The sequence below is a fragment of the Propithecus coquereli genome, unplaced genomic scaffold, assembly GCF_000956105.1.
Source record: "Propithecus coquereli isolate 6110/MARCELLA unplaced genomic scaffold, Pcoq_1.0 Scaffold206, whole genome shotgun sequence".
Lineage (NCBI taxonomy): Eukaryota > Metazoa > Chordata > Mammalia > Primates > Indriidae > Propithecus > Propithecus coquereli.
In genome coordinates, this window is record NW_012145634.1 from 2646600 (window position 1) to 2666851 (window position 20252).

At 56.3% G+C, this 20252-nt stretch overlaps 1 protein-coding gene across 1 annotated transcript in view; it reads left to right on the plus strand.

Annotated features, from left to right (window-relative positions):
• Positions 1-20252, plus strand: part of TTC28 (tetratricopeptide repeat domain 28) — a 690486-nt gene that overhangs the window by 650418 nt on the left and 19816 nt on the right. The window contains exon 14 of the mRNA XM_012644090.1: positions 10384-10528. Coding sequence (XP_012499544.1) covers positions 10384-10528 — 145 coding nt within the window. The remainder of the gene's footprint in view (positions 1-10383; positions 10529-20252) is intronic.

Sequence of the window (20252 nt, forward strand, 5' to 3'; positions counted from 1 at the left end):
GCGGTCTGGAGCCAGTCCCGCTGGGGCTCAGGCACTACAGAAGGAAAGGAGCAAACCAGGTATATCTGGGACCCTAGCTTATCAACCCTGGGCCCGAGAGGTGGTGTGAATTTTGGGTGGTGGAGTTGCTCATTTGGGGAAGATGTTTTTTGTCCCTCCTAGCAGCCCTGAGATAGATGCTATGAACACAATACTATGCATTAATTTGCTGGTTCATTTAAATAATACAATCTGTGCTCCCAGCCAGGCTGAGTACTGGTCCAAGCCCTGGGGACCTGGCAGGGAGCAAGAGCAGCAAGGTCCACAGCACTGGACCCTGGACCCTGGACCCAGCTGCCCAGCCGCTCTGCACCCAGCTCCCTTGGCAGGGTCTGACCCAGCTCAGGACCCCAGTTGCACCTGCAGGAAAACAAAGCAGTTGGAAGGGATCTCTGCAGAGCCTTCCAACCTTGGACTCCTAGAGGGTACCAAGGGCAGACTGGATGAGGGAAACGGCCTGCATTCTTTCCTCTTCAATGCTGCGAGCCCTTAACACACACCGTGTGTTCTCTGCTCCCTTCCTGACAAGCCCAGAAAGAGGGAGCTCTGGACTGCATCTGCAAGGGAGCAGAGCTGCAGCTGAGCAAAGCGTGGAGGCAAAGGTCTCCTTGTTAGTTAGAACAGCGTGAGCTCTCACAGCCTTCTGGAGCAGCCTCCCATCTTACAGACGAGCACACACATGCCAGGGATGATGGAGACCTGCCCGGGAGCAGGTGCCAAAACTGGATTTCAGGACATGCCTCCCAGCTGCCCTGCCAGCCTCTCCCCTGCCCTGCTGTCGGGTCCCAGGCCTCCCTCTCTGCTCCTTCCATGACTAGGGATCTGTGCTAAGGGGTGCGCTGGCTTGTCACTGAACAGAACAGTTAAAAAGGGTTAAAAAGTAGCTTTTCCATAGACTCATGACAGTGACTAGCATTTGCAGAGCGCTGTCGCCTGGAGCCCGCAGAGGTGAAGTGGAAGCAGCCATGTGCACAGGGCCTTGTTTGCTGGAGCAGCACTGGCTCTGTCTCCAGGGACTCTCCAGCTCGATGATTTTGTGGATTCCATGTCCCTTTTGTTCCTGGGCAGTTTGCAGCCTGGTTTGGCAATGAGGCTGTTGTAGTTAATGCAAGTCAAGTGAGACTTGGCTTTAGATTTTTCTCTGTTGCCACTCTAGGAATTGGTCTTTGTTCTGCCATTGTTTTTGAGGTCTCTGCAACCACTATTTTTCTTCTTGCTTGCGCACTTTGGCAGAAAACACATTGTATTTGGTACCCAGGGCGGGCACCACTCTTGAATATAAAACAAGGACCCTTCTCTCGGCTAGCATCCTGACCCTGGCGTGGGCCCCAGCGGGCAGAACAGCAGCCCTAGACTGGCAGGGCTGAGGACTGGCAGGCCAGCACATGCATGTCCAGGGGTGGGGAGTAACTGTGGGAATGTTTGTATGTGTTTTTGTGTTCGGGGCGTGTACATTTGCTGCATATGTATGTGGGGGGTGTGGTTGGTGTGTATGTGTGTGACTGAACCTGGGGGCAGTCAGCAGATCACATTTGCTGCAACAAAGAAGAGGAAGACCAGTGCAGGCCTTTGCCAGCAGCCTGGATTCTAGACCCCAGGGCAGTGCCTGACATTAAAGGTGCACCTGTCCAGGGTCATTTAGGACGAGTATCCCAGAGAAACAGCCTGACTTCTGTTGCCTGTACAATGTGCATCCTAGGTTTTAATTTTCCACGTTATGGCTGTGTGTGTGACACGATGCGGAGAGGGGCTTTCCTGTTGCCCAGGGAGCAGTGACCAGAGCCAAAAAGAGCACCAAGAAGTGTTAAGTCTCCCCATTATAAAAAGAGGTGCACAGTGGGGCCAGAGCCCTGCCTCAGGTCTCTGCAGCTCCCCCTAGCACCCGCCACACGCTCCCTCGTCGACTCTCACAGACTGGGCAGAGAATCAGCAGGTGAAAATGCTCTGCCTGGTCAGGGGTCCCCTCAGAAAGTCACTCACAAAGAGCAGCGCCCTGCAGAAAGGGGAGAGAGGCATCTCCATCCCACAGGCCCAGCCTCCCAGGACTGTGGGACAGGGAGAGAAGAAATCAGAGAGAGGGGGGGCCAGCCACAGCATGCTCTACATGCCCATGTTTAGTGTGTGGATGTGTGCGTGTCCTGCTGGGCGGGTCACGTGGCCTCAGCCCCTTCCCGATTCCTCACCCAGGAGAGGCTGTCTGCTGGGCAGGGGAGCTCGGCAGCAAGTTATTGGGTGTGCAGCCAGTAGCAGGGTGGAGGGACCCTGGGACAGCCAGAGGTGGCTCCCACTTCATGGGGTACAGAGAATACCTCTCCCCCTTCTGCCTTCAACACCAGAGGGTCAGGCCCTGACCGTGGGGAGTGCTCCCAGAGCCTGCCCTGGCCTCCGCTTCTGTGAGGGAAAGTCTGGCCTGCAGTGGAGGTGGGAGGGGATGGGGTGACCGCATAGGATATTTCCTAAATGCTTGGGGAAGGGAGAGTCGGCAGGATAAAGTGGAGAGCAATGACTAGAGAGAACCGTCCCCGCAGTCAGCCCGGCCAGTAAGCTCTGCGTTCCTGCCGTGCCGCATCTGCATGGATGTGTGGCTGTGGTTTTTTATAAACACCCTCACGGGCCCTGCTTCAGGACGTATGAAGCGTGCTCAAGCAGTGCTGCGAAGGTGCGGTGTAGACGGGGAGGCGCTGTGCACATGGGTGCTCTGTTGGTCGTTGTATTCCAGGTCTGGGTGCGTTGCTGTGGCGAGGCACACCGTGCGGGGGAGAAATCTTGGGCCCTGGGGCCAGAGAGACCTCCACCCTTTATTAGTGGGCGACCTTCAGCCTTTTATTTTTATCTGGAAAATGAAGGTCCTGATGCCGACTGATGGAGTTGTCACTACATGCAGTGAGTGTGACGATGGCTACATAGATCCACTGTGTAGTAAGTAGCTTCTTTCTCTCCTCACCTTGGGTCTGAGGTTTCTGTGGCACCAAAGGCTCTTTTTTGGGTGCCATAACCAACACTCAAAAGATCAGATCTCCACCCAGAAACCTGATTGGATAGCTCCATGCTTCTTCCTGCTACAACCTCTCTTAGGTTCTAGAAACACTTTGAATAAATGCAGAATGATGACCCAGTCAGACGTCAAGTACAGCCACAGCTGTGGCTCTGAACCCCTGAGGTTCCATACCCAGTTTTCTGGCCAGTGTTATGCCATTCCTGTCCCCTGCTCTTTGTTGGTGGCCCCCTGGCTCCTGGCCCCAACAAGCAGCTGAGTGTTCTCTCCAGCTCTGACCTGGGCCAGCCCCCCGCGCCCACCCATCAAACTCCCTTGCCGAGTGATCCACCTGTCCTTTGCCTGAACTCCTGCAGGGACAGGGAGCTTGCTACGCCCTGAGGCAGTGCATTCTGTCTCTGGACAACTCTGACTAATCCAGCTCAGGGGGTTCTTTGTGACTAGTGAATAAGATCCCAGAGGTGTGTGTGTTTGCCCGAGGGTGCAAAGCACTTTGGAAAGGGGTTTTGGTGCAGTGCCGAGTGTGCATCAGCTGGGCAGGCTGTCACACGCTTTTCTTCTCTCCAGCCCCCAGCACTGGTGAGCCTGCCTCCAGTGACTGCCTGGCTTGGGCCTCTGTCCTGACCTCTGAATGGGGCAGCAGGAAGAGCCTGTGCAAGGGTGGCCTGGCCATCAGGTTCTTCCAAGATGACTGTCTCCAGGCTTGGCTGCAGAGCCTCGAGATGTTGCAGCGAAGTGCCCTGAGTGGGCAGAGGCCAGGCACCGCCCGCTGCTGCCGTGGCTCCTGCAGGAGGGCAGGCCCGGACCCTCTTGGTGGAGGTGTGTGTGTCACAGCCCTTAACCTAGGCAGGGGACCTGCCACGGACCTGATGTGCCCAGAAGAGTTCAAGAGCAAGCGGAGAGAAGCCACATGCATCCCCAGGCTCATCCCTGGGCTTGAGAGAAGCCAGGTATCGCTGGAGGAGCAGGGGTTCCTGCTGAGCCTGCCCAGCCTGTGGCTTTCCCCGAGGAGGAGACAGGCACTTGGTAATGAAGGAGGGGAGCAGGCAGGAAGCGCCCACAGCTTATTGAGTAAGGGCTTGAAATGCAGCATTTGACAGGTTCATCTCCCAAAGGAGACAGTCTTTCGTGGAGGGAAGTCACTGAATGGTTTCAGAATCCTTTTTTTAAATTGAATTGAGGCATTTCTGGCTGCTTGAACATAATGCATTTGCCAATTAATCTTTCTACTGGTAGTTTAAAACTCAGGTCCAAATCTCAGGCCAGTTCCCATCCCTCAGAAGATGCAGCTCAGTTCAGAGCCCCAGAGGGGATTTGGGAACATCCTGGTCAGGGCTGAGGTGAGGAAGGAAGGAGCCTAACGATTTTCCAGACAGCGCGATCCCCGCAGAGCAGGGCTACACTCACCATCCGCGAGGTGTAGCCCTCGTTGGTGAGGCAGGTAGCTCCAGCCAGGAGGGGCTAAGGGGCTCGCCTAAGTGACGTGAGCACTGAGTGGGGGCAGCAGCAGGCTCCCCCAGGGCGGCCTGAGTGCAGTGCAGGGGGCCTGGAACGTGAAGGTGGGGGATAAACACATCCTGAGAAGGGGAGGACCAGCAGAGGAGAAATGACAAGGCTGAGAAAAGGCAGCCATGCCTTGAATGGCCACTACCACTGAGGAAGCTGGTCTTTCCTCCTTCCTGCCCCTGCACAGCTCTGACCTGGGGGCAGGGTCCTGCTCGCAGGTGGCCCCTGGAAACATGCTCTGTGCGGTGCCTGCTGTTCTGGGCTAGAGGATGTGAACGAGACGAGGGTCCAGGGCCTGATGTTAAACAGCACTAGTCCCTGGGCTCCCCAGAGAACTCAGGCCCCCAGGCTGCAGGCTTCCTGCTACCTGACTGTGCAGGGCACTAGGACCCTGCCCCTGACATCGCTGCCTGAGGGGCGATGCTTAACCTATGGTCTCTGTTTACTCGGCAGTAACAGTGCAGGGGCTGGGGGTGCAAGAGGATTCGAATGGTGTACACGTGCCACAGCCCAGCCCTGGTCCACCCGCGAAGATGCCCCATATCAGTTAGCTCCCCTCCCACCCCTCCCTTCCTGTCGTCCTAAAGATGTCGTGGCCGGATGTGCCCTGTGTCTGGACAGTCCAAGAAGGACCCATCCTCCCCGGAGGGGAGATTCATGAACAGTGAGTGCAGCCCGGACCAGCTAGTGTTTGTCATCATTCCAAAGACATAAACCATACCCTGATGCCTCTGCCCTCCTCGGTGGCTCTTCACATATCATCCTGTGGCTCTGCGTTCTCTACGAGCAGACACCAAGTGTTGGCCTCACCTCTCCCGCTTCGCCACCCAGACTGCGTGCTGGGAGCAAACGAATATATTTCTCCAGAAGTAGATTAATAAATATCATCTGAGGGATGAGCTAATAAAGACAGTGCCGTGCGGGAAGATCTGCTGAGAGTCAGGCTGTCAGTTAGCCCCACTGGGTCCCGGCATTTAATGGACAGGCGGGAGGAAAGCGAGCCGGCGCCACCTGCCGGAGCCCTGCGGTGGTGCACCTGTGAAGCCTGTGGGGGGGCCACCTGCAGCCAGCACGACCTTCATGGGCTGGAGGGTGCAGAGAAAACCCTTCCCTGCCAGGTGGGAGGCCTGACCCCTGCCTGCCCAGTAGCTTTGTGCAGATCGCTTGCCCTCTCTGAATCTCGGTTCCTCCGTGTGAAGGAGGAGCAACCCTGCTGGGTGAGACAGATGTGGCAGGCCTGGCCGTGTCACCTCCTCTGGGCTGATTTCCTAAATGGGCAGCACAGCCCCTGCTGTGGCTCACACTCCTGCCAGGCGGGCCGCATGTTTCCACCCCTTTCAAAGCTCCCATTCTAAGAAGGGGAAAGCACTGTGCTCTCATCTTGGAGCCCAGAGAGCTGGGCAGAGAGAAGTCAGCCAGAATGAAAGGCCCGGCAGAAATCAAAGCAGCACAGTGTCTGTGGGAGTCCCCTCAGCGCTCTGCGGCCACTCCCGACGGAGCTATGGACACACTAGGCTGTCGCGACAGTGCAGGAAGGACAGCAGGGAGCAGATCATCCCTCACACCCTAGTTCACACCTGCCAGCCGCGGTGAGCAGTCTGCTTGCCTGGCACTCAGAGCCCAGGGGACCTGTTTCCAAGCAGCTGTGACTCAAAGGCCCTAAACTGCACCTCACCACCGGGGTACATGTCTGCAGTGCCAGCTTCCAGGGAGCTCACCGCAGTCTGCACAGGGCAGCTGTGCACTCAGGAGGGTGGAGGTGAGGAGACCTCGGCCTGCTGGTGCAGCCAGAGAGGGGCAGCGTCCTGGCCTATGAGTCCCTGCCTGAGACCTCCGATGCCTGCGCCTCTGGGTGACTCCCAGAGCCCAAGAGACTGTTGGTCCCTCTTGGCACTGATTTTCTATCCCCCATTTCTCTGTCCCCGGGCCTGTCACTCCTGGAACAGCTCTACAGTGGGGACCAGCCACATGCTGCTGCTGTCGAGGCACAGCGAGACGCCAGGACCACCAGTGTGGATAAACCGGAGGCAGCTGCCGCCTGAATAGCTGCAGAAGAATAGGTGTGTGCGTGAAGGCAGGCGGGGGAAAGCCGCCGCCGCGGGCTGGGTGGCTAGCAGCAAATGCCTCCTGCTCTGGGGGAAAAGTCAAATTATGGTTTCAGGTTAGTTGGTTCTCTGTTTATTGTTTTATAACCACCGACTATTTCTGGACTTTTGTTTTTGTTTTGAAAGGGATATGCTTTATGATAGGTGCCCACTGAATAGCGACACAGATCAGAGGGATGTTCTTAGGGGGCTTCCTGCCTGCGGCCAGGTCCAGTGTACCCAACCAGGAACTGTTGCTCCAGAGACGGTTGGTCTGCGAGCCGCCAGGCCGTCACAGGGGCCAGGGTGCAAGGCTGAGAGTCAGCACTTGCTGTGGCATCTGAGAGGGCAGAGGTAAGCAAGTGTCAGTAGGGCACAGGTGGGCTTGGCAGCCTGGAGAGAGCAGGACAAGGTCAAGTGTCAGGCAGGGCGGCTTGGCTGAGGCTCGGAGGCAGGGCTTCTGCTGGCAAGTGTGGGTGCCTGCCCTGCCCACCCCTGCAGGGTCTGGTTCTTGAATTATCTGCGCTACCTGGAAACATAACCATGTGCCCAGAAAGGGTCTCCCAGGAAACCGCCCCAGATCAAATAAGTGCTGTGGACAGCTATGTGTTCACCAGCCCTGGCCAAAGACATCTGACTGGTTTCCGAACTGAAGTTGGCCAGTGGTGAGGGTGACATGTGGTCTGATCATGGCTGCTCTGCACAGCCCAGGCCAGGGGACAAGGGGGAAAGCTCTCAGGGAGGGATGCGGACATAGACTCCCTCTGCTCACTCTCTAGGAAGGAACTGGTAGCGTAGGGGGAAGAGCTTCCTGATTAGGTAAACCTGGTTATTTAAAGGGGTAGCCAGGCCTGCTTCTCCCACAGGTAACCCAAGAGCCCCGCTCTGGCCACCTGGCCCACTTTCCTCTCCAGCCTGCATCCCTGACCCTCCGTCCTCATGCCTCCTCACACGCACTGCCCCAAGCACCCTGGTCTCCGATTCCCACTGTTATGCCTTTCCTTATGTTATTCCCCCGCTTGGAGTGACCTCTTCCACCTTGTCCACCAGGCAGGCTAGCTCCAAATCCTCTCTCTTGGCCCAGATCAGACGGTGCTCTTCCAGAAAGCATCCCTCAGCTCTGCCCACCCAGCAGTTGGAGTCAGGAGCTTGTGCCTCGGTGCCCCTCCACCTCGTTGGAGCCTGGTGCAGAGATCCACGGCCTGGCCCCTGTGGACCACTGTGCCTGGCACGGCGCGGGCAGTGGTGTGTGTGGGATGGTTGGTGCTGCTGGAGCCCTTTAGATGCCTCTAGCACTGACAGCATTCAATAAAAAGACACCCGCCATCAGTTCTTATGTTCTGGAATCCCCACCCCCAGCCTCTGTCTGTCTAGCTAAGCTGCCCAGGCCTTCCTGGTTCCGCGTGCTTTGCAGCCATGCCCTCCAATCCCTGCACCCACCGCCTGTGGGCAACGCTACAGACCTTGAAGCCATACCCAGAGGGTAACCGACTTGCCCAAGGCTGGGATTCGCACACTGGTGGTCTGTTCACCACCTCCCTCCAGACCTTTTTTCTTTTGAATTGGTGGCTGGTATCAGATTCCAGCCCTTCCCTGGCACTTCCTTATGCTGCTCAGCACCGTCAGCAGGGGTGCCCTGCCCAGCCCCTGATGTCCTGTGTTCCTCAGGGAGGGGTCAGATGGGTTGGGTGTTTGGTTCTGATTCGTTGCAATAAGTAGCGAAGCTTTGGACCAGCTGGAAGGAGCCCTTGTGTCTCCCTGGGCAGCTTGGACCGTCCTGGTCCCCTTATACCCCAGGGAAGAGCAGGGGGGACTCCAGGAGCTGGGATCTTTCTCCAGTAGAAGCCTTTTCAGCTCTGAGCCAGAGGGGCTTGGGGTTTGTGGAGCACCTCCATCAGTCACCGTGAGGACCTGGGGCGACAGCATTATCTGGGGACATGGCACTGTCCTTGGACTCCCAGTGGGATCGATGAGACTCAGGTGCCTCAGGTTGGGGGTGCCAGGGCCCACAGTGCAGGTGGTTGTTTAGGGTGTGAAACGAGAGTTGCACCGGAAGAGGGCACCAAGGGCCCCTGCTGCCCCTGTGTGCTGTCTGGATGGAGGTGCGGGCTCTTTAGGGCCATGCTCCCTGTCTGCCGAGGATGCATGCGTGTGTGGTAACGAACAGTGCCGTGACAGACACCGCGTGTCACGCCGGAGCGTCTCCTCCGGAGAGCAATTTGGTAATCTCTCCTTCAGGGGAGAGTTGCTCTTTGCAGCGTGTTCTGTGGAATTAAGTGAGCCTCTGAGTGTCACTCCAGGGTGATCTGTGCTTCGCTGGCTCTGATGGCAAAGACGTGCTGCGGCCACCGTCACTTGTAATTACACATTTCCAGAGTGAGCGAGGCCAAGCGCAGACGCGCGGGCTCTCCAGCCCTCAGCCCTCTGAGTCCTGCGTTCCGCTCTTCTCGTGCAGGCAGCAGGCTGGGGGCCGAGGGCGCTCAGAGGTTGACTTGGCGCAACCCTGGATTTAGGTCAAGTGGGACATCGCGGAGATCACCGAGACGGGTGGAGGGCTGTGGATGGAAGCCGTACCTGGAAAGCACCAGTGAATCATTTCTTTTAATGTCATGGCTCCTGGCCTGGCCCAGGAGGGAAAGCAGCCTTCTGGTTTTTGCTCAGGCAACAATCAAGTTACTGTCACTACCAGCAGCCCAGAGTGCTTACTGGAGCTCAGCAGTGTATCCAGTTTAAGGGACAGTCTTTGCCCTTAAGGGTCCTAGAATACATAGCAGAAACTCCAAAACTATGCACAGTATCTGAGTCCAGGGTAAGAGATCACCGACTGTCTAAGAGTCGTACAGAGAACGCGGCTGATGGCCGTGCTGAGGCCACACTGGGCAGGCCACAGGGTAGGTGCTGAGAGGATGCCTGTGCCTCTTCTCCTGCTCACCTTGCATTTTGTCCTCTCTAGGTCCCCAGCGACTATGCCATGCCTGACAGCCAGCCAGGGCTCAGGAAACATTTCCTAAGTGAATGAATGGACGAATGGAAGCTCTCATCCTATGTTGGGAGTATGAAATTGGAGTCCTTGGGGTTGCAGATGCCTCTGATTTAATAAAACTAAGCCTGGAAACATTGGAACAGCAATTGAAAAGCAAAACGAAACCATGTAGCCAGCCACACACGAGCTGACCCGCTCTGCAGGGATGGCCCGGCCGGCGGCTCCCAGTGCCCCCACCTGGGGAGGGTGCGGGCCCGGGCTCCCAGTGCTCTGCCGCAGAGTCCGCGCTGGGGCTCAGGTGGGCGCCCAGTGGCTGCTCTGAGCCCAGGCTGAAGCCGACACGCTCTTTGTCTTGACTGAGGCTCCTGTGCCGTGAGTTAATTGGCACCGGGGCAGTGTCCTCGCCAGCCTGGTGGCTGCACTGATTCCTAATGGTCCTCACGTTTGCCTGCACACAATCACTCTGCACAGGATGTAATTAAATCCTTTGAACAGGACTTTGGGACATTTGATTATGTAGAAAAACTCCACAGAAATGTAAGCTGTTGGTGCAGCTGGTCTACCCTGTGGTTTCTGACGGTGCTCACTGTGGTATGAAAATTACCTTACAGGGAAGAGAGGGGACGAGGCTGGAGGGAGGCCAGCGGCGCTGCTGGGGAGCCTCGCCCCGCCCTGCGTGGGGCAGCGCAGCTGAAGAGGACAGCGGTGAGCCTGCCCCATCCCTCACCCCCCACCCACGTGGGCCCTGACTGATCCCTCTGCCCTTCTCTCCCCAGGAGCTGCCAGAGCATGACGAGCCTGTTCAGTAGCGTCATGTCGCCGACCCAGGATGGGACGTCCTCTCTTCCCAGGAGGCAGAGCTCGTTCCCCAAGCCCCCACTCCGCGCCCTGTACGACCTGCTCATAGCGCCCATGGAAGGGGTGAGTGGCTCCCTGGGGCACGAGGCCCCCTGGGCATCAGGACACGTCATTTACCCGGCAGTGCCGCTGTGTATCCCCTTAGGTACAAAAATGGGCTCTGAAGACAACCAGGGGTTGTCCAGAACATGCAACTTCTCTGTCCAACTTTTCATCATTTGGAAGCTAAAGTGGATGCATGTTCTTGGTTGGCTCCTGGTTAGCGGACAAGGCCTTAAGCTTCACATTGGCAAATCTGTGCTCAAGTCCTAGCTCTGCTCCTCATAAACGTGGCTTCCGTTACCTCACATGCAAGACGAAATGGTGCTCCCTTACCAGCCTGCCCAACGCCGTGGCCTTGAGGCCCAGGGAGGTGCAGGCTACGCACATCTAAGCGGCCACCAGCAGGACCAAGCCGTCACCGTGGGCCCCACATGCCCAGGGCTGAGGCTGCCCTTCCCACCCCGCGATGCCGCAGGGGACATGGCCTTGGCTCTGCCGTTCCCAGAGGGCTTCTTCCCCGCCTTGTGCCCACACCCTGCTGGCACTGAACGCTTCCCCACCTCTCATTCTAGAATCTGGTCTGAGCATGTTCAAGTGAGGGCTGTGCTTTCTGGTGAGAAGGAGTCTCAGAGTCAATCCCCACCTTCCTCTTTCCCTTGGCCTCAGACAATGTCAGGAATCACTGACCCCATCTCAGAGTCCCGTGTGAAAGGCACCCTTGCACAAGCTGCCAGACAGGTTTGCTGTGGCGCTTCACCTGCCCTGCTCTTTGCACGTCACTTTTTAATTCAGACACAGCTCTCTGACTGGACGGGGGACACCAAAGGGCTCAGGATCTTTGCGGATCCAGTGGTGAGCCCATCAGATGCCTGCGTGCAGCTTGTCAGGAACGCACAGGGGGCCTGCGGCAGGCGGTGGGCAGCATGCGTCTCAGCTGGGGTGTGGCCCTTCCTCTGTGGCCGTCTGCGGTCAGTCTTGCAGGTGTCAGGCGACCCCTCAGCAGCTCTCTCTTCCGCTGCAGCCACCTGACAGAGGTGAAGCCCATCCTCAGGATACCGTATCTTGACTATGACTCCTTTGTCCCCAGAAAATGCTCCTGTCTTTCCCCGCTTGGCTTTCCAAGTTGTTTCGCAACTTGTCTAACATCTGTAAGGAAGCCGTCCTGCCTGCCAATGCCCTCTGGACTTCCCTGGCTCGGGGAGATGGGTATGGTGGAAAGCACAGAGCTTCTGGGAGCCGGCAGAGCTGGATGTGCCTCTGGCACTGCCCTTTCCTGGTTGGGCCACCTTGGTGAAGCTGCTTCCCTGCCTGGAGTATCTGTTTCCTCGCTGGAAAACGAGGATCATCCCACCCCATGTGTCAGATTAAAGCAGGTTAGATAAAAGGGCAAAGCACCTGAGGCAGCAGCGGCAGCAAATGTGCCCCTGGCAAGTGGTGGCTGCTGTGCCCAGGTGCCTCCTCCAAGTGCCGAGTCACCACCACCGTGCCTCCGAGCCTTCCCTGCACTCCGGGGCCTCCTAGATCTGATCACATCACGCACCAAGGCCCGGCCCGGTCTCCTCCCCTGCGATGCCACTCCTTGCGTGCACTCAGCCAGCCTTCCCTTCTTAGGGTTATTGTCCTCTCCTGTGTCCTTTTAATGGGGTGACCAAAACTGCAGAGAGCTCTCCACCTCAGAGCTTCTCAGATGCTGTAATACCTCACCTGATTTGTGTGCGTGCCTTGGAGGAAGAAATATATACCTAGACCCTGAGGCTGCTTTTTTCAAGTTTCCTTTTCTGCCATTAACTGTCACGCAGACCATTCCGGTGACTTACTGCCAGCCTTCCTCCTCCTTGCCCTGAGGTCTGCGTTTCCCGTGGGTCCCGCTCCAGTGAAGGGTGTTTGGACTCCATTCTTCACCCACTGGGCCCTCTCAGTCCCTTCGCATTTCTCCTTTTGCGCTCAGGTCTCCAGATTACTTGCTCCATCCCTATCGAACTGGCAGGGGGGACCAGGAGAGGAGCAGAGGGGGGCTGGCTGTGACTGTCACCACCGGCCCTGGTGAGGCTCAGGCCATCTAGACCTGCAGGCCCATCTCATCTCTGGCCCAGTTCATTGTCACCTCCTCTTTGGAGCCTTCCTGCTGCTTCTCCCTGCCTCCTGAGCCCTTCGCCCCCTCCCCACCACTGGGCCCCTTACGTACCCGGATGTCTCTTACGGTACCTGATACCGTCGGCTCTACTGTGCCTCCTAGATCCATGGAGTCAACCAACAATAATTCCGCAAAGTCCCCCAAAGCAAAACTTGAATTCGCCACACTGAGTACTGTGTTGAAGCCACACGAGTGACGTGACGCGCAGACGTCGTAGTAAGTGTTAAAAGTAATCTAGGGATGATGTAAAGTGTACAGGAGGATGTGTGCAGGTTGGATAGAAACACTGTGCCATTTTGTATCAGAGACTTGAGCTTCCCAGGATTTTGGTGTCTGTGGGGGTTCCGGAACAAATCCCCCCCATGTGCTGCGGGACGGCTGCATTTGACTGGACTCGGAGCTTAGCTCTTTGCCTCCTGTCCTCTCCCGTGCCTCCCCTCCCATGCTCTGGAGGCAAGGACTGGTATTCGTTTCTGTGTCCCCAGGGCCTGGTACACCTTGGCACTCAGTAAAGTTATGCAGTGGCATGTGGGCCAAAGCTGCATCTGCATTTTGGGTCTAGTTTGGCATAGAAAGCAGACGACCTGAGGAAGAAATAGGCTAACGGGCTTTCTGTGGCCACTCTTGGGCTCAGCCTGGGAGCTTGCTGTGAGGAGACGCAGCGGAGAGAGCTGGGCCCGCTCTGGAGCTTTGGATCTAGCGAGGCCCCCCGAAATGCCCACCAGCCAGTGGGGTTACTTCAGGGTGGGGTCACAGCCCAGTTGACACGAGTCCATGTCGAGCCAGGTGAAGGTGGTGACTGTCGTGGGGGCTCTGTGCTTGAGGCTGGAATCCACTTGGTGGAGACCACCAAGAGGAAGCTGAAGGCTCAGGGCTTCCTGGAGGTGGCCCTACCCTGATCCCTCCCCCAGGACACTGGCGCAGCACCACAGTCATCCTGGAAGGGGATCCTCTGAGTCTATAAAATCTGCACTGTGTGTTTTAGGCAGTTTTTCTCCCTAAGGACTTTCCCCTGTGACTTAAAGAATAAAAATATGCTAATGGGGTTGGTGGTAGCTGGCACCCGGACAACCTGATTTCCCTCCAGGGCTGCTCGGAAGGGGGAAGATGTATGGACTGGAGCCTCAACAAGTTAGAACAATGATCAGAATAAAGCCTTTATAAACTAGGAAAAGGAGAAGCCCTGCCACCAGGTATGTGACAGCTTCTTAAAGGCCACCAGTGGCGCCCTGTGCATCTGCCGCCATCCAGGAGCTGGTTGCGCAGACGACGGTGATGGAGCCGTGCGCTTGCCGTCGGGCCGCAGTGAAGGGAGCCGTTTAGTCAGAAAGTACATCCTCAGTTCCTGATATTTGAAAATATTCTCTTGTGAATCACGTGTTTGCACACAGTGAAGGAGTTTGGCTGCTTCAAATGAGACACAGTGAAACCTTTTTAAAGCCATTAAATTATCAGAGCAAGAATTGTTCCTTGGCAAACTGAAATGATCCATTGTATTTCAGTAAAAATGCTTAACTGAAAAGCTGGACTCTAATTAGGAGTCCTCTCCATCCCCGGTTTTATCCATGCATTCAACAAATATTTATTGACATATGCCGGCTACACACTGTCCTAAACCCGAGGAGACGGCTGAGAAGCTGGGCCAGGGCCCCCTTCTTCCGTCCTGTCGCTCACAGGCTGTGCTAAGCGGGGGTGGGCAGGCCAGCGCCAGGGGCTGGAGGGCCGCACTGAGTTGTGGCAGGTTGGCCTCGGTGACCCCTTTGTCTCAGCAGAGTCCAGCCACCCCTCCTGACCAGGCGGGTGGAGGAGGCCTCCGTCGTTCTCCCACTCGTCACTGCCCGCGCCCACTAGGGGGCGACATGACACCGTCGCCCAGCTCCAGAGCCCTGCTGCTGTCAGCTGCCAGACAGAGCCAGACCCGTCTCCACGTTTCAGTGAGAATACAAATCAAAACCGAAGGCCCAAGATTATGAATCACTGACACTTCCAGACTAAAACGATTAGCCTCTTCACATGGGGCATATAATTATTTGAACAACTGCCTTTGTTTAGCCGCAGTCCTGTTGCTAAGGGACTAGGTCAGACAGTATGAAAAGTGGAACAGAATAATATTTTACCGTAGGCCTTGCACCAGTATTTGATTCAATTTGGCTTAAGGGAAGCACTGCCGTGGCATTTTCCCGGAACCAGGCCGTCCTTTGCTGTCAGGATGGGTGAGCATGTCCACTCATCTTTGAGGCGAGCCCGGTTACATCTGCACACGAGCCATCATCCAACATCAGGTCAAATCCCGTCTGATGCCCAAAGGAGGAAATGTCACCAAAGAAAAGTGGCAAGGGTTTAGTGTGAAAGGGACTAGGGTGTGTTTGCGTCTATGGCCTTAGTTTTTAATCGAGTCAGAGTGAAGGGTGGTGATCTGTGCTCTGACCTGGACCTGCCCAATCATTATGAAAGGACAGATCTTGTACCAATGCTGGCCCCACAACCTGAGTGCCCAGGGCCACCTCAGAGTGTGCAGCAGGGCCTGCTCGCGCGGCCACACGCACGTGGTGAGGCCCTGTGGGGCTGCTGTAGGCGGAGCTGCTTGTGCATCCGGGTCCCATGTCACCCCTCGGTTTGCAATTTGTCCAAGACAAAAGCTGCCACAATCAAGGGACCAGAGTTAGAGTCGGAAATTCCCCAGGTTTGGTCAAGTCACCCTTCGAAGGTCCAGATTTGGGGACCTTTTGGGATCCTTGGAATTTCGACTTGTTCTAGTTAAAGAGTCTTTATCTATGCCATCCTTATCTTTCTTTATTTTCCTTTATTTAAATTCCCTGTTTCCTATATTTGAAGTCTTAAAAACCAAGGTTATAGGACAGGTAGCAAGAGTGAATGATCAGAAAGAAAGGCACTCTTCATTCACCTCTGCTCGTGATTCGTGAAGCTGTGGAGTCATCTGTTTAAGACCCTAGAAACTTACTCAGAACTTGATGTTTGTGTCAGTCAGGTTGATGAACTGCCTTCCTCAACACTGGAGCCCAGGGAATTCGCCTGAGACCTCTCATCTGAGATGGAAGCAGGTGCTGGCTCTGCCAAGGGCTCGGCCAGAAGGGTAGCTTGGCTTTGGCCACATCATGACTGTGCTCTTAGCGTTTTGTAAAATGCCCCTTGCAAAATCAGGTAACTGATGGAGTCAGTTTACCCTAGGGCAGATGCAACAGGAGCAAGACTGGCCATTTCGGTGCCCGTTTTCTAAACAGATTGGGTGTCTTGGAGATTAGCTGGAGGATTTTTGTCCATAGAAACAATCAGACCTAGATTCTAGAATATGAGGTGGAGGATGGGGCCCTTGAGACTGGCAGCCCCACTGCCAGGCTGTCTAATGGATTTCTGATTGAGACAGCTGTAGTAATATTCAAATGAGGACAGACGTCACCCAAGGACAACAAGCATTTCCACAACTGATTAGGAGGAGGAAAAATGGAGGCAATTATTGGCAAGCTGTCTGTACAACTGAAACTGACGGCGAGAGCACCCAGAATGATTAGTTCTCACAGGTAGGTGTCATCTGCACCTGGGCTGCTGCTGTCAGGCCAGTGTCATCTGGGTGCCAGCTCTATTGTTGCTGGTGTTCGGCAAGTGGCCATCTCAGCTTCACCCTGGCAGATTCTGGGCCGGCTAAGGCACTTCTGCCACTGAGGGTGGAAGTCTCAGTTGTACCAGGTCAGCCAAGATGGAGAGAGAGGTCCCCACACAGCAGAGGCTCCTGTGGCTTGAGCAGTCCCTTTGAGCTGATTTGGCTGAGGTTGGACCCTGCATATCAGCCAGGCCCCTCTGGCTCTTGCTGGCCACTGTTCGTGTTTCTCCAACACCCAGATCCCCCACCCTGCCCTTCTTGGGTTCTTCAGACAAACCAACGGGCTACTGTTTGGTTGACCAGTTGAATGGGCTGAATTTTTACTTTTCCATTTCTGGCTGGAATACAGTGTCTACAATCTTAGTAGGTTTCAGTCATGACTTGAGCGTTATTTCCAGTAGGTATGTGATATTTGTTGACACTGTATATATCCACCCATGATGAAGAAATTTCTTGAAGCATCACAGAAAATGTTCCTCTTCCTTAAACAGTTCTACTTGACAGTTCACTCAAAGATATGAGTCATGAAAGCATCCAAAGCCCTGTTCAGTAGTTATGGGGCACCCAGATTCCCAGCAGTCCTTTGCTGCTGGAATCCTTCTTGTATGCAGTCAAGTACACTTCACCCCAAATCTAATCAGCCCCAAACTTACAGACGCAGGATTTTTCTTTCCGCGGTGATCAGGCGTTTTTGTTCCTCCGGCATGTGGCACTGTGAAGGCCTGAGAGGCCTGCCGCGTCCTCCAGTACCAGGGATGCTCCCTGGCACAGCGTGGAGGTCGCCTCCTGATCCTGTGAGCCTTGGCCATGCACACGGAACACGTAGTTCTCAAGCCAAAAATGAGGGCCCGTGCGATGTAGCGTCGATATCGGTGCTTTCTGAACAGCCCAAGACCTCTGGTCACCGGAGATGCAGGTGGAGGAGCCCCACTGACCAAAGTGGCCATTGAGTCAGAATTCCCCACGCAAACCTTCAGGATCCATGGGGGTTGCCTAGGAGAACTGCAGGCTTGGAAACGTGAGTGCAGGATGACTGCTTGGCGGCGGCTCAGTAAGTAGCTGTGGGTGGCGTTGAAGGTGACGTGAGGGTGAGGTAAGGTGGCTGTGGTGCTGTCTGTCTCTCTTGAGTCCCTGGGTGAAAATCCAGCCTGGCTGCTCCAGACCCATGTATGTGTTTCAGCTGCGCGAATGTCTGTAAACGCCAGAGGGAAAGGGCGAGTTGTACTGGCAAAATGATGAGGGCCCCGGAGAAGAGAATAGTATAAATAGCAGGGGCTGTGTCAGCTTGTTCCAGCCACCTGAAGCCAGGTGTAAATTCGTATCTGACCCACGCGTCTGAGGTGCCAGCTGGGCGCCAGGCGTGGTGGTAGGTGCTCCACACTGCCGCAGCGCCCTCTGTCCCACAGGCCTGGAACGAGTGGCCGTTAGCGCTGTCCTGTGCGTTTGGAAGCTCAGGGGCAGGGAGGCGAGTGTCTTGTGGAGGTGTCGGAGGCCCCACCCCACCCTTGGCCGAGCTCTACTTTCTTACCACATGCCACCCCCCCTAGCAACTCCATGTCACTGTCACCAGGAGCGCCCTGACACAGCAGGCTGACCCAGACTCCATGGTAAAGTTCTCGCCTCGGAACCCCCGCCCCTTTCCCCAGAAAGAGCCTCCCCTTCCTGGTCCGCTGGACAAGGTTTTCCATCCTTCTGGGACCACCAGGAGACAGAAACCACCCGGTAGGCTAACCAGGGAAGTTCAGTACGAAGAATTATTATTGCCTGTGAGAGAAGGGTAATCATAAGCTATAAGGAACATGGTTCCCTAGGGCTGAGGGAGTGTGGCCAGGCAAGGACGGACACTGGAGGAGGTGTGTTTCAGCCCACAGGACAGAGAAATGCTCCGGCCAGCGCCAGCCTGGAGCTGCAGGGCAGGCAGCAGCCACCCTCTGACGCAGGCGGCAGGGAGTAGTCAGCTTCCGTGACAAGAGTGTGCCGTACCCGTGGGAGTCGGGTGCCTGCGGAGGCAGGAAGCCTTCCGAGCATGGGGGCCCTGCTTTCCACGTAGGGAGGGCTGTGGGGAGGTCACTGCTGGGCCGAGAGCGTGAAGTGGTGGAGGGACAGTGTTCTGAGCCCGCGGCTGGCAGGCTCCACCGGGTGTCCGCACACCCACTGCTGACCCAGGCCGGCAGGACAGCCCGTCCCCCTCAGCGCCCTGCACTGGCAAAGCTCAGCGCCGCATGGGAGATGTGGCTGAAGGAATGCCACAGTCTGTGGCAGAGCAGGCCATGACAGGGGCATCTGGAGCCGAGAGGCGATAAACTGACGACAGCGCCGCAAAGCCACTCCAGTGCGTGCACTGCTCGCCCTGTGCAAAGGAACGACCCTCTCCCCGTACAAAGGCTGCACCTCGATGGTGTCCCTGTCGTCGCTGGGCCACAGGGCAGCCCTGCAGCGCTGTGTGTGGTGGCCTCCCTGCTGGGACACTCTGTCGTTCCCTTTCGCATCACCCGGCCTGGCGCACAGTGAGTTCTCAAGTAACATCTGCTGCCTGGGCTCACGCTGCGACGGTCAGGGTCGCAGCCCGTGGGTGAGCGGGAAGGCGGCGCCCTTGGGGATTGAACAGGCCCGAGTACACCTGACCTCCTTGTCTTGTTCTGCTTCAGAAGATCCAATTTCTAGAAACTTCAGAGGTCAGAAGACCGTAGTCTTTGTTAGAATTTGTTGGACTCTCTGTTAGTTGCTGCTGTAAGGCCGATGCCTGAGCCGTTTTCTCTTTCCAGCCTGAGACTTAAGAACCAGCAAGTACCCTGTCCTCGGCCGACAGCCCCAGGAACAGAGCAGTGTTTCCTGGAACATCTCTCCTTCGTAATCTCGCCAACAAAATGTAATTGGGACGGAGACATCCCGTTCTTTTCCCTTTTCAAGTTCACACCGGATCATAGCTGATCTTTCCGAGCACGGGCAGCGCTCGCGCGCCAGAGGCGGAACCCAGAAGCCGGTTTCCAGGCATCTTCTCCAGCATGTCCTGTCCGTTTCCCCCGCCGCCTTTCAACCAGAGCCGTCAGCCTGCCGTCCGCCCCGTCTCCCCACCAGCCCGTGCCTTTCAGAGAGCAGCTGCGGCTGTCACCCACCTTCTTTCACGCTGCCTGGACACAGTTCCCATTGGGGGGCCTCACCCAGGGTTGTATGCATGTGCCAGGCTCAGTGCCAGTGCTGGGCACTATCCCAGGCCTAGAAATTCAGATACGAGGTTCAGTGAGCAGCCTTCTGATCTCCCAGGCTATGGCTTTAGACTTTTCCCTCTCCTCGCCCCTTAAGGTCACTCTGACCAAGTCCCAGCAAGTCTCCTCGTCCCCTCTCTCGAAGTGCATTGCCCTGGTCTGAATTTCTCAGCACAGACCCGTCCTGCAACGAGGCTGCCTCCCAGTGCTTCGTGGAGCTCAGCTAGAGCAGGCGCAGCAGGTCCCTGCAGCCACTGAGAGCCACCTTCTTGCCTGCCCTTCAGGCTCCACAGTCTGGCCCCCGTACCCCTCCCCGCCTGCCCAGGCCCAGCCTTCCCCAGCCCTCACATGCCGGGCAGCCTCCTGGGAAGGGCTCGGCTTCGAGCCAGGTGAGCACTCCCACCTTCTGGGCTGGCGTTATACACGGCTGTGGTGCTGTGATATTTGACATTACTGAGTGTCACTCAATAATGGCCTCTTGTGTACATTTATTTTTTAAAGCATATTGTCGTAAGCTCGCAAGCAGGGACTGTGTCCTAAACTTACCTGGCTTCCTAAGGTCCACAGTGGGCGCCAGTGCTGGTGGGAAAGCTGAGGCCTGGCTTGTGAGAGCGACTTCCAACAACAGGGCCCCATGAGACGACCCCTCTGCCCTTCGTGGAGTGTCAGAGAGGACACACGCGCTGCCTGCAGGGACGTGCGGTCACTGGTCTTCAGGCGTGTGCCTGAGATGGAAGGTTCTGAGGGTCGTCAGTGGAGTGCCTGCGCAGACAGCTGCCAGCGCTG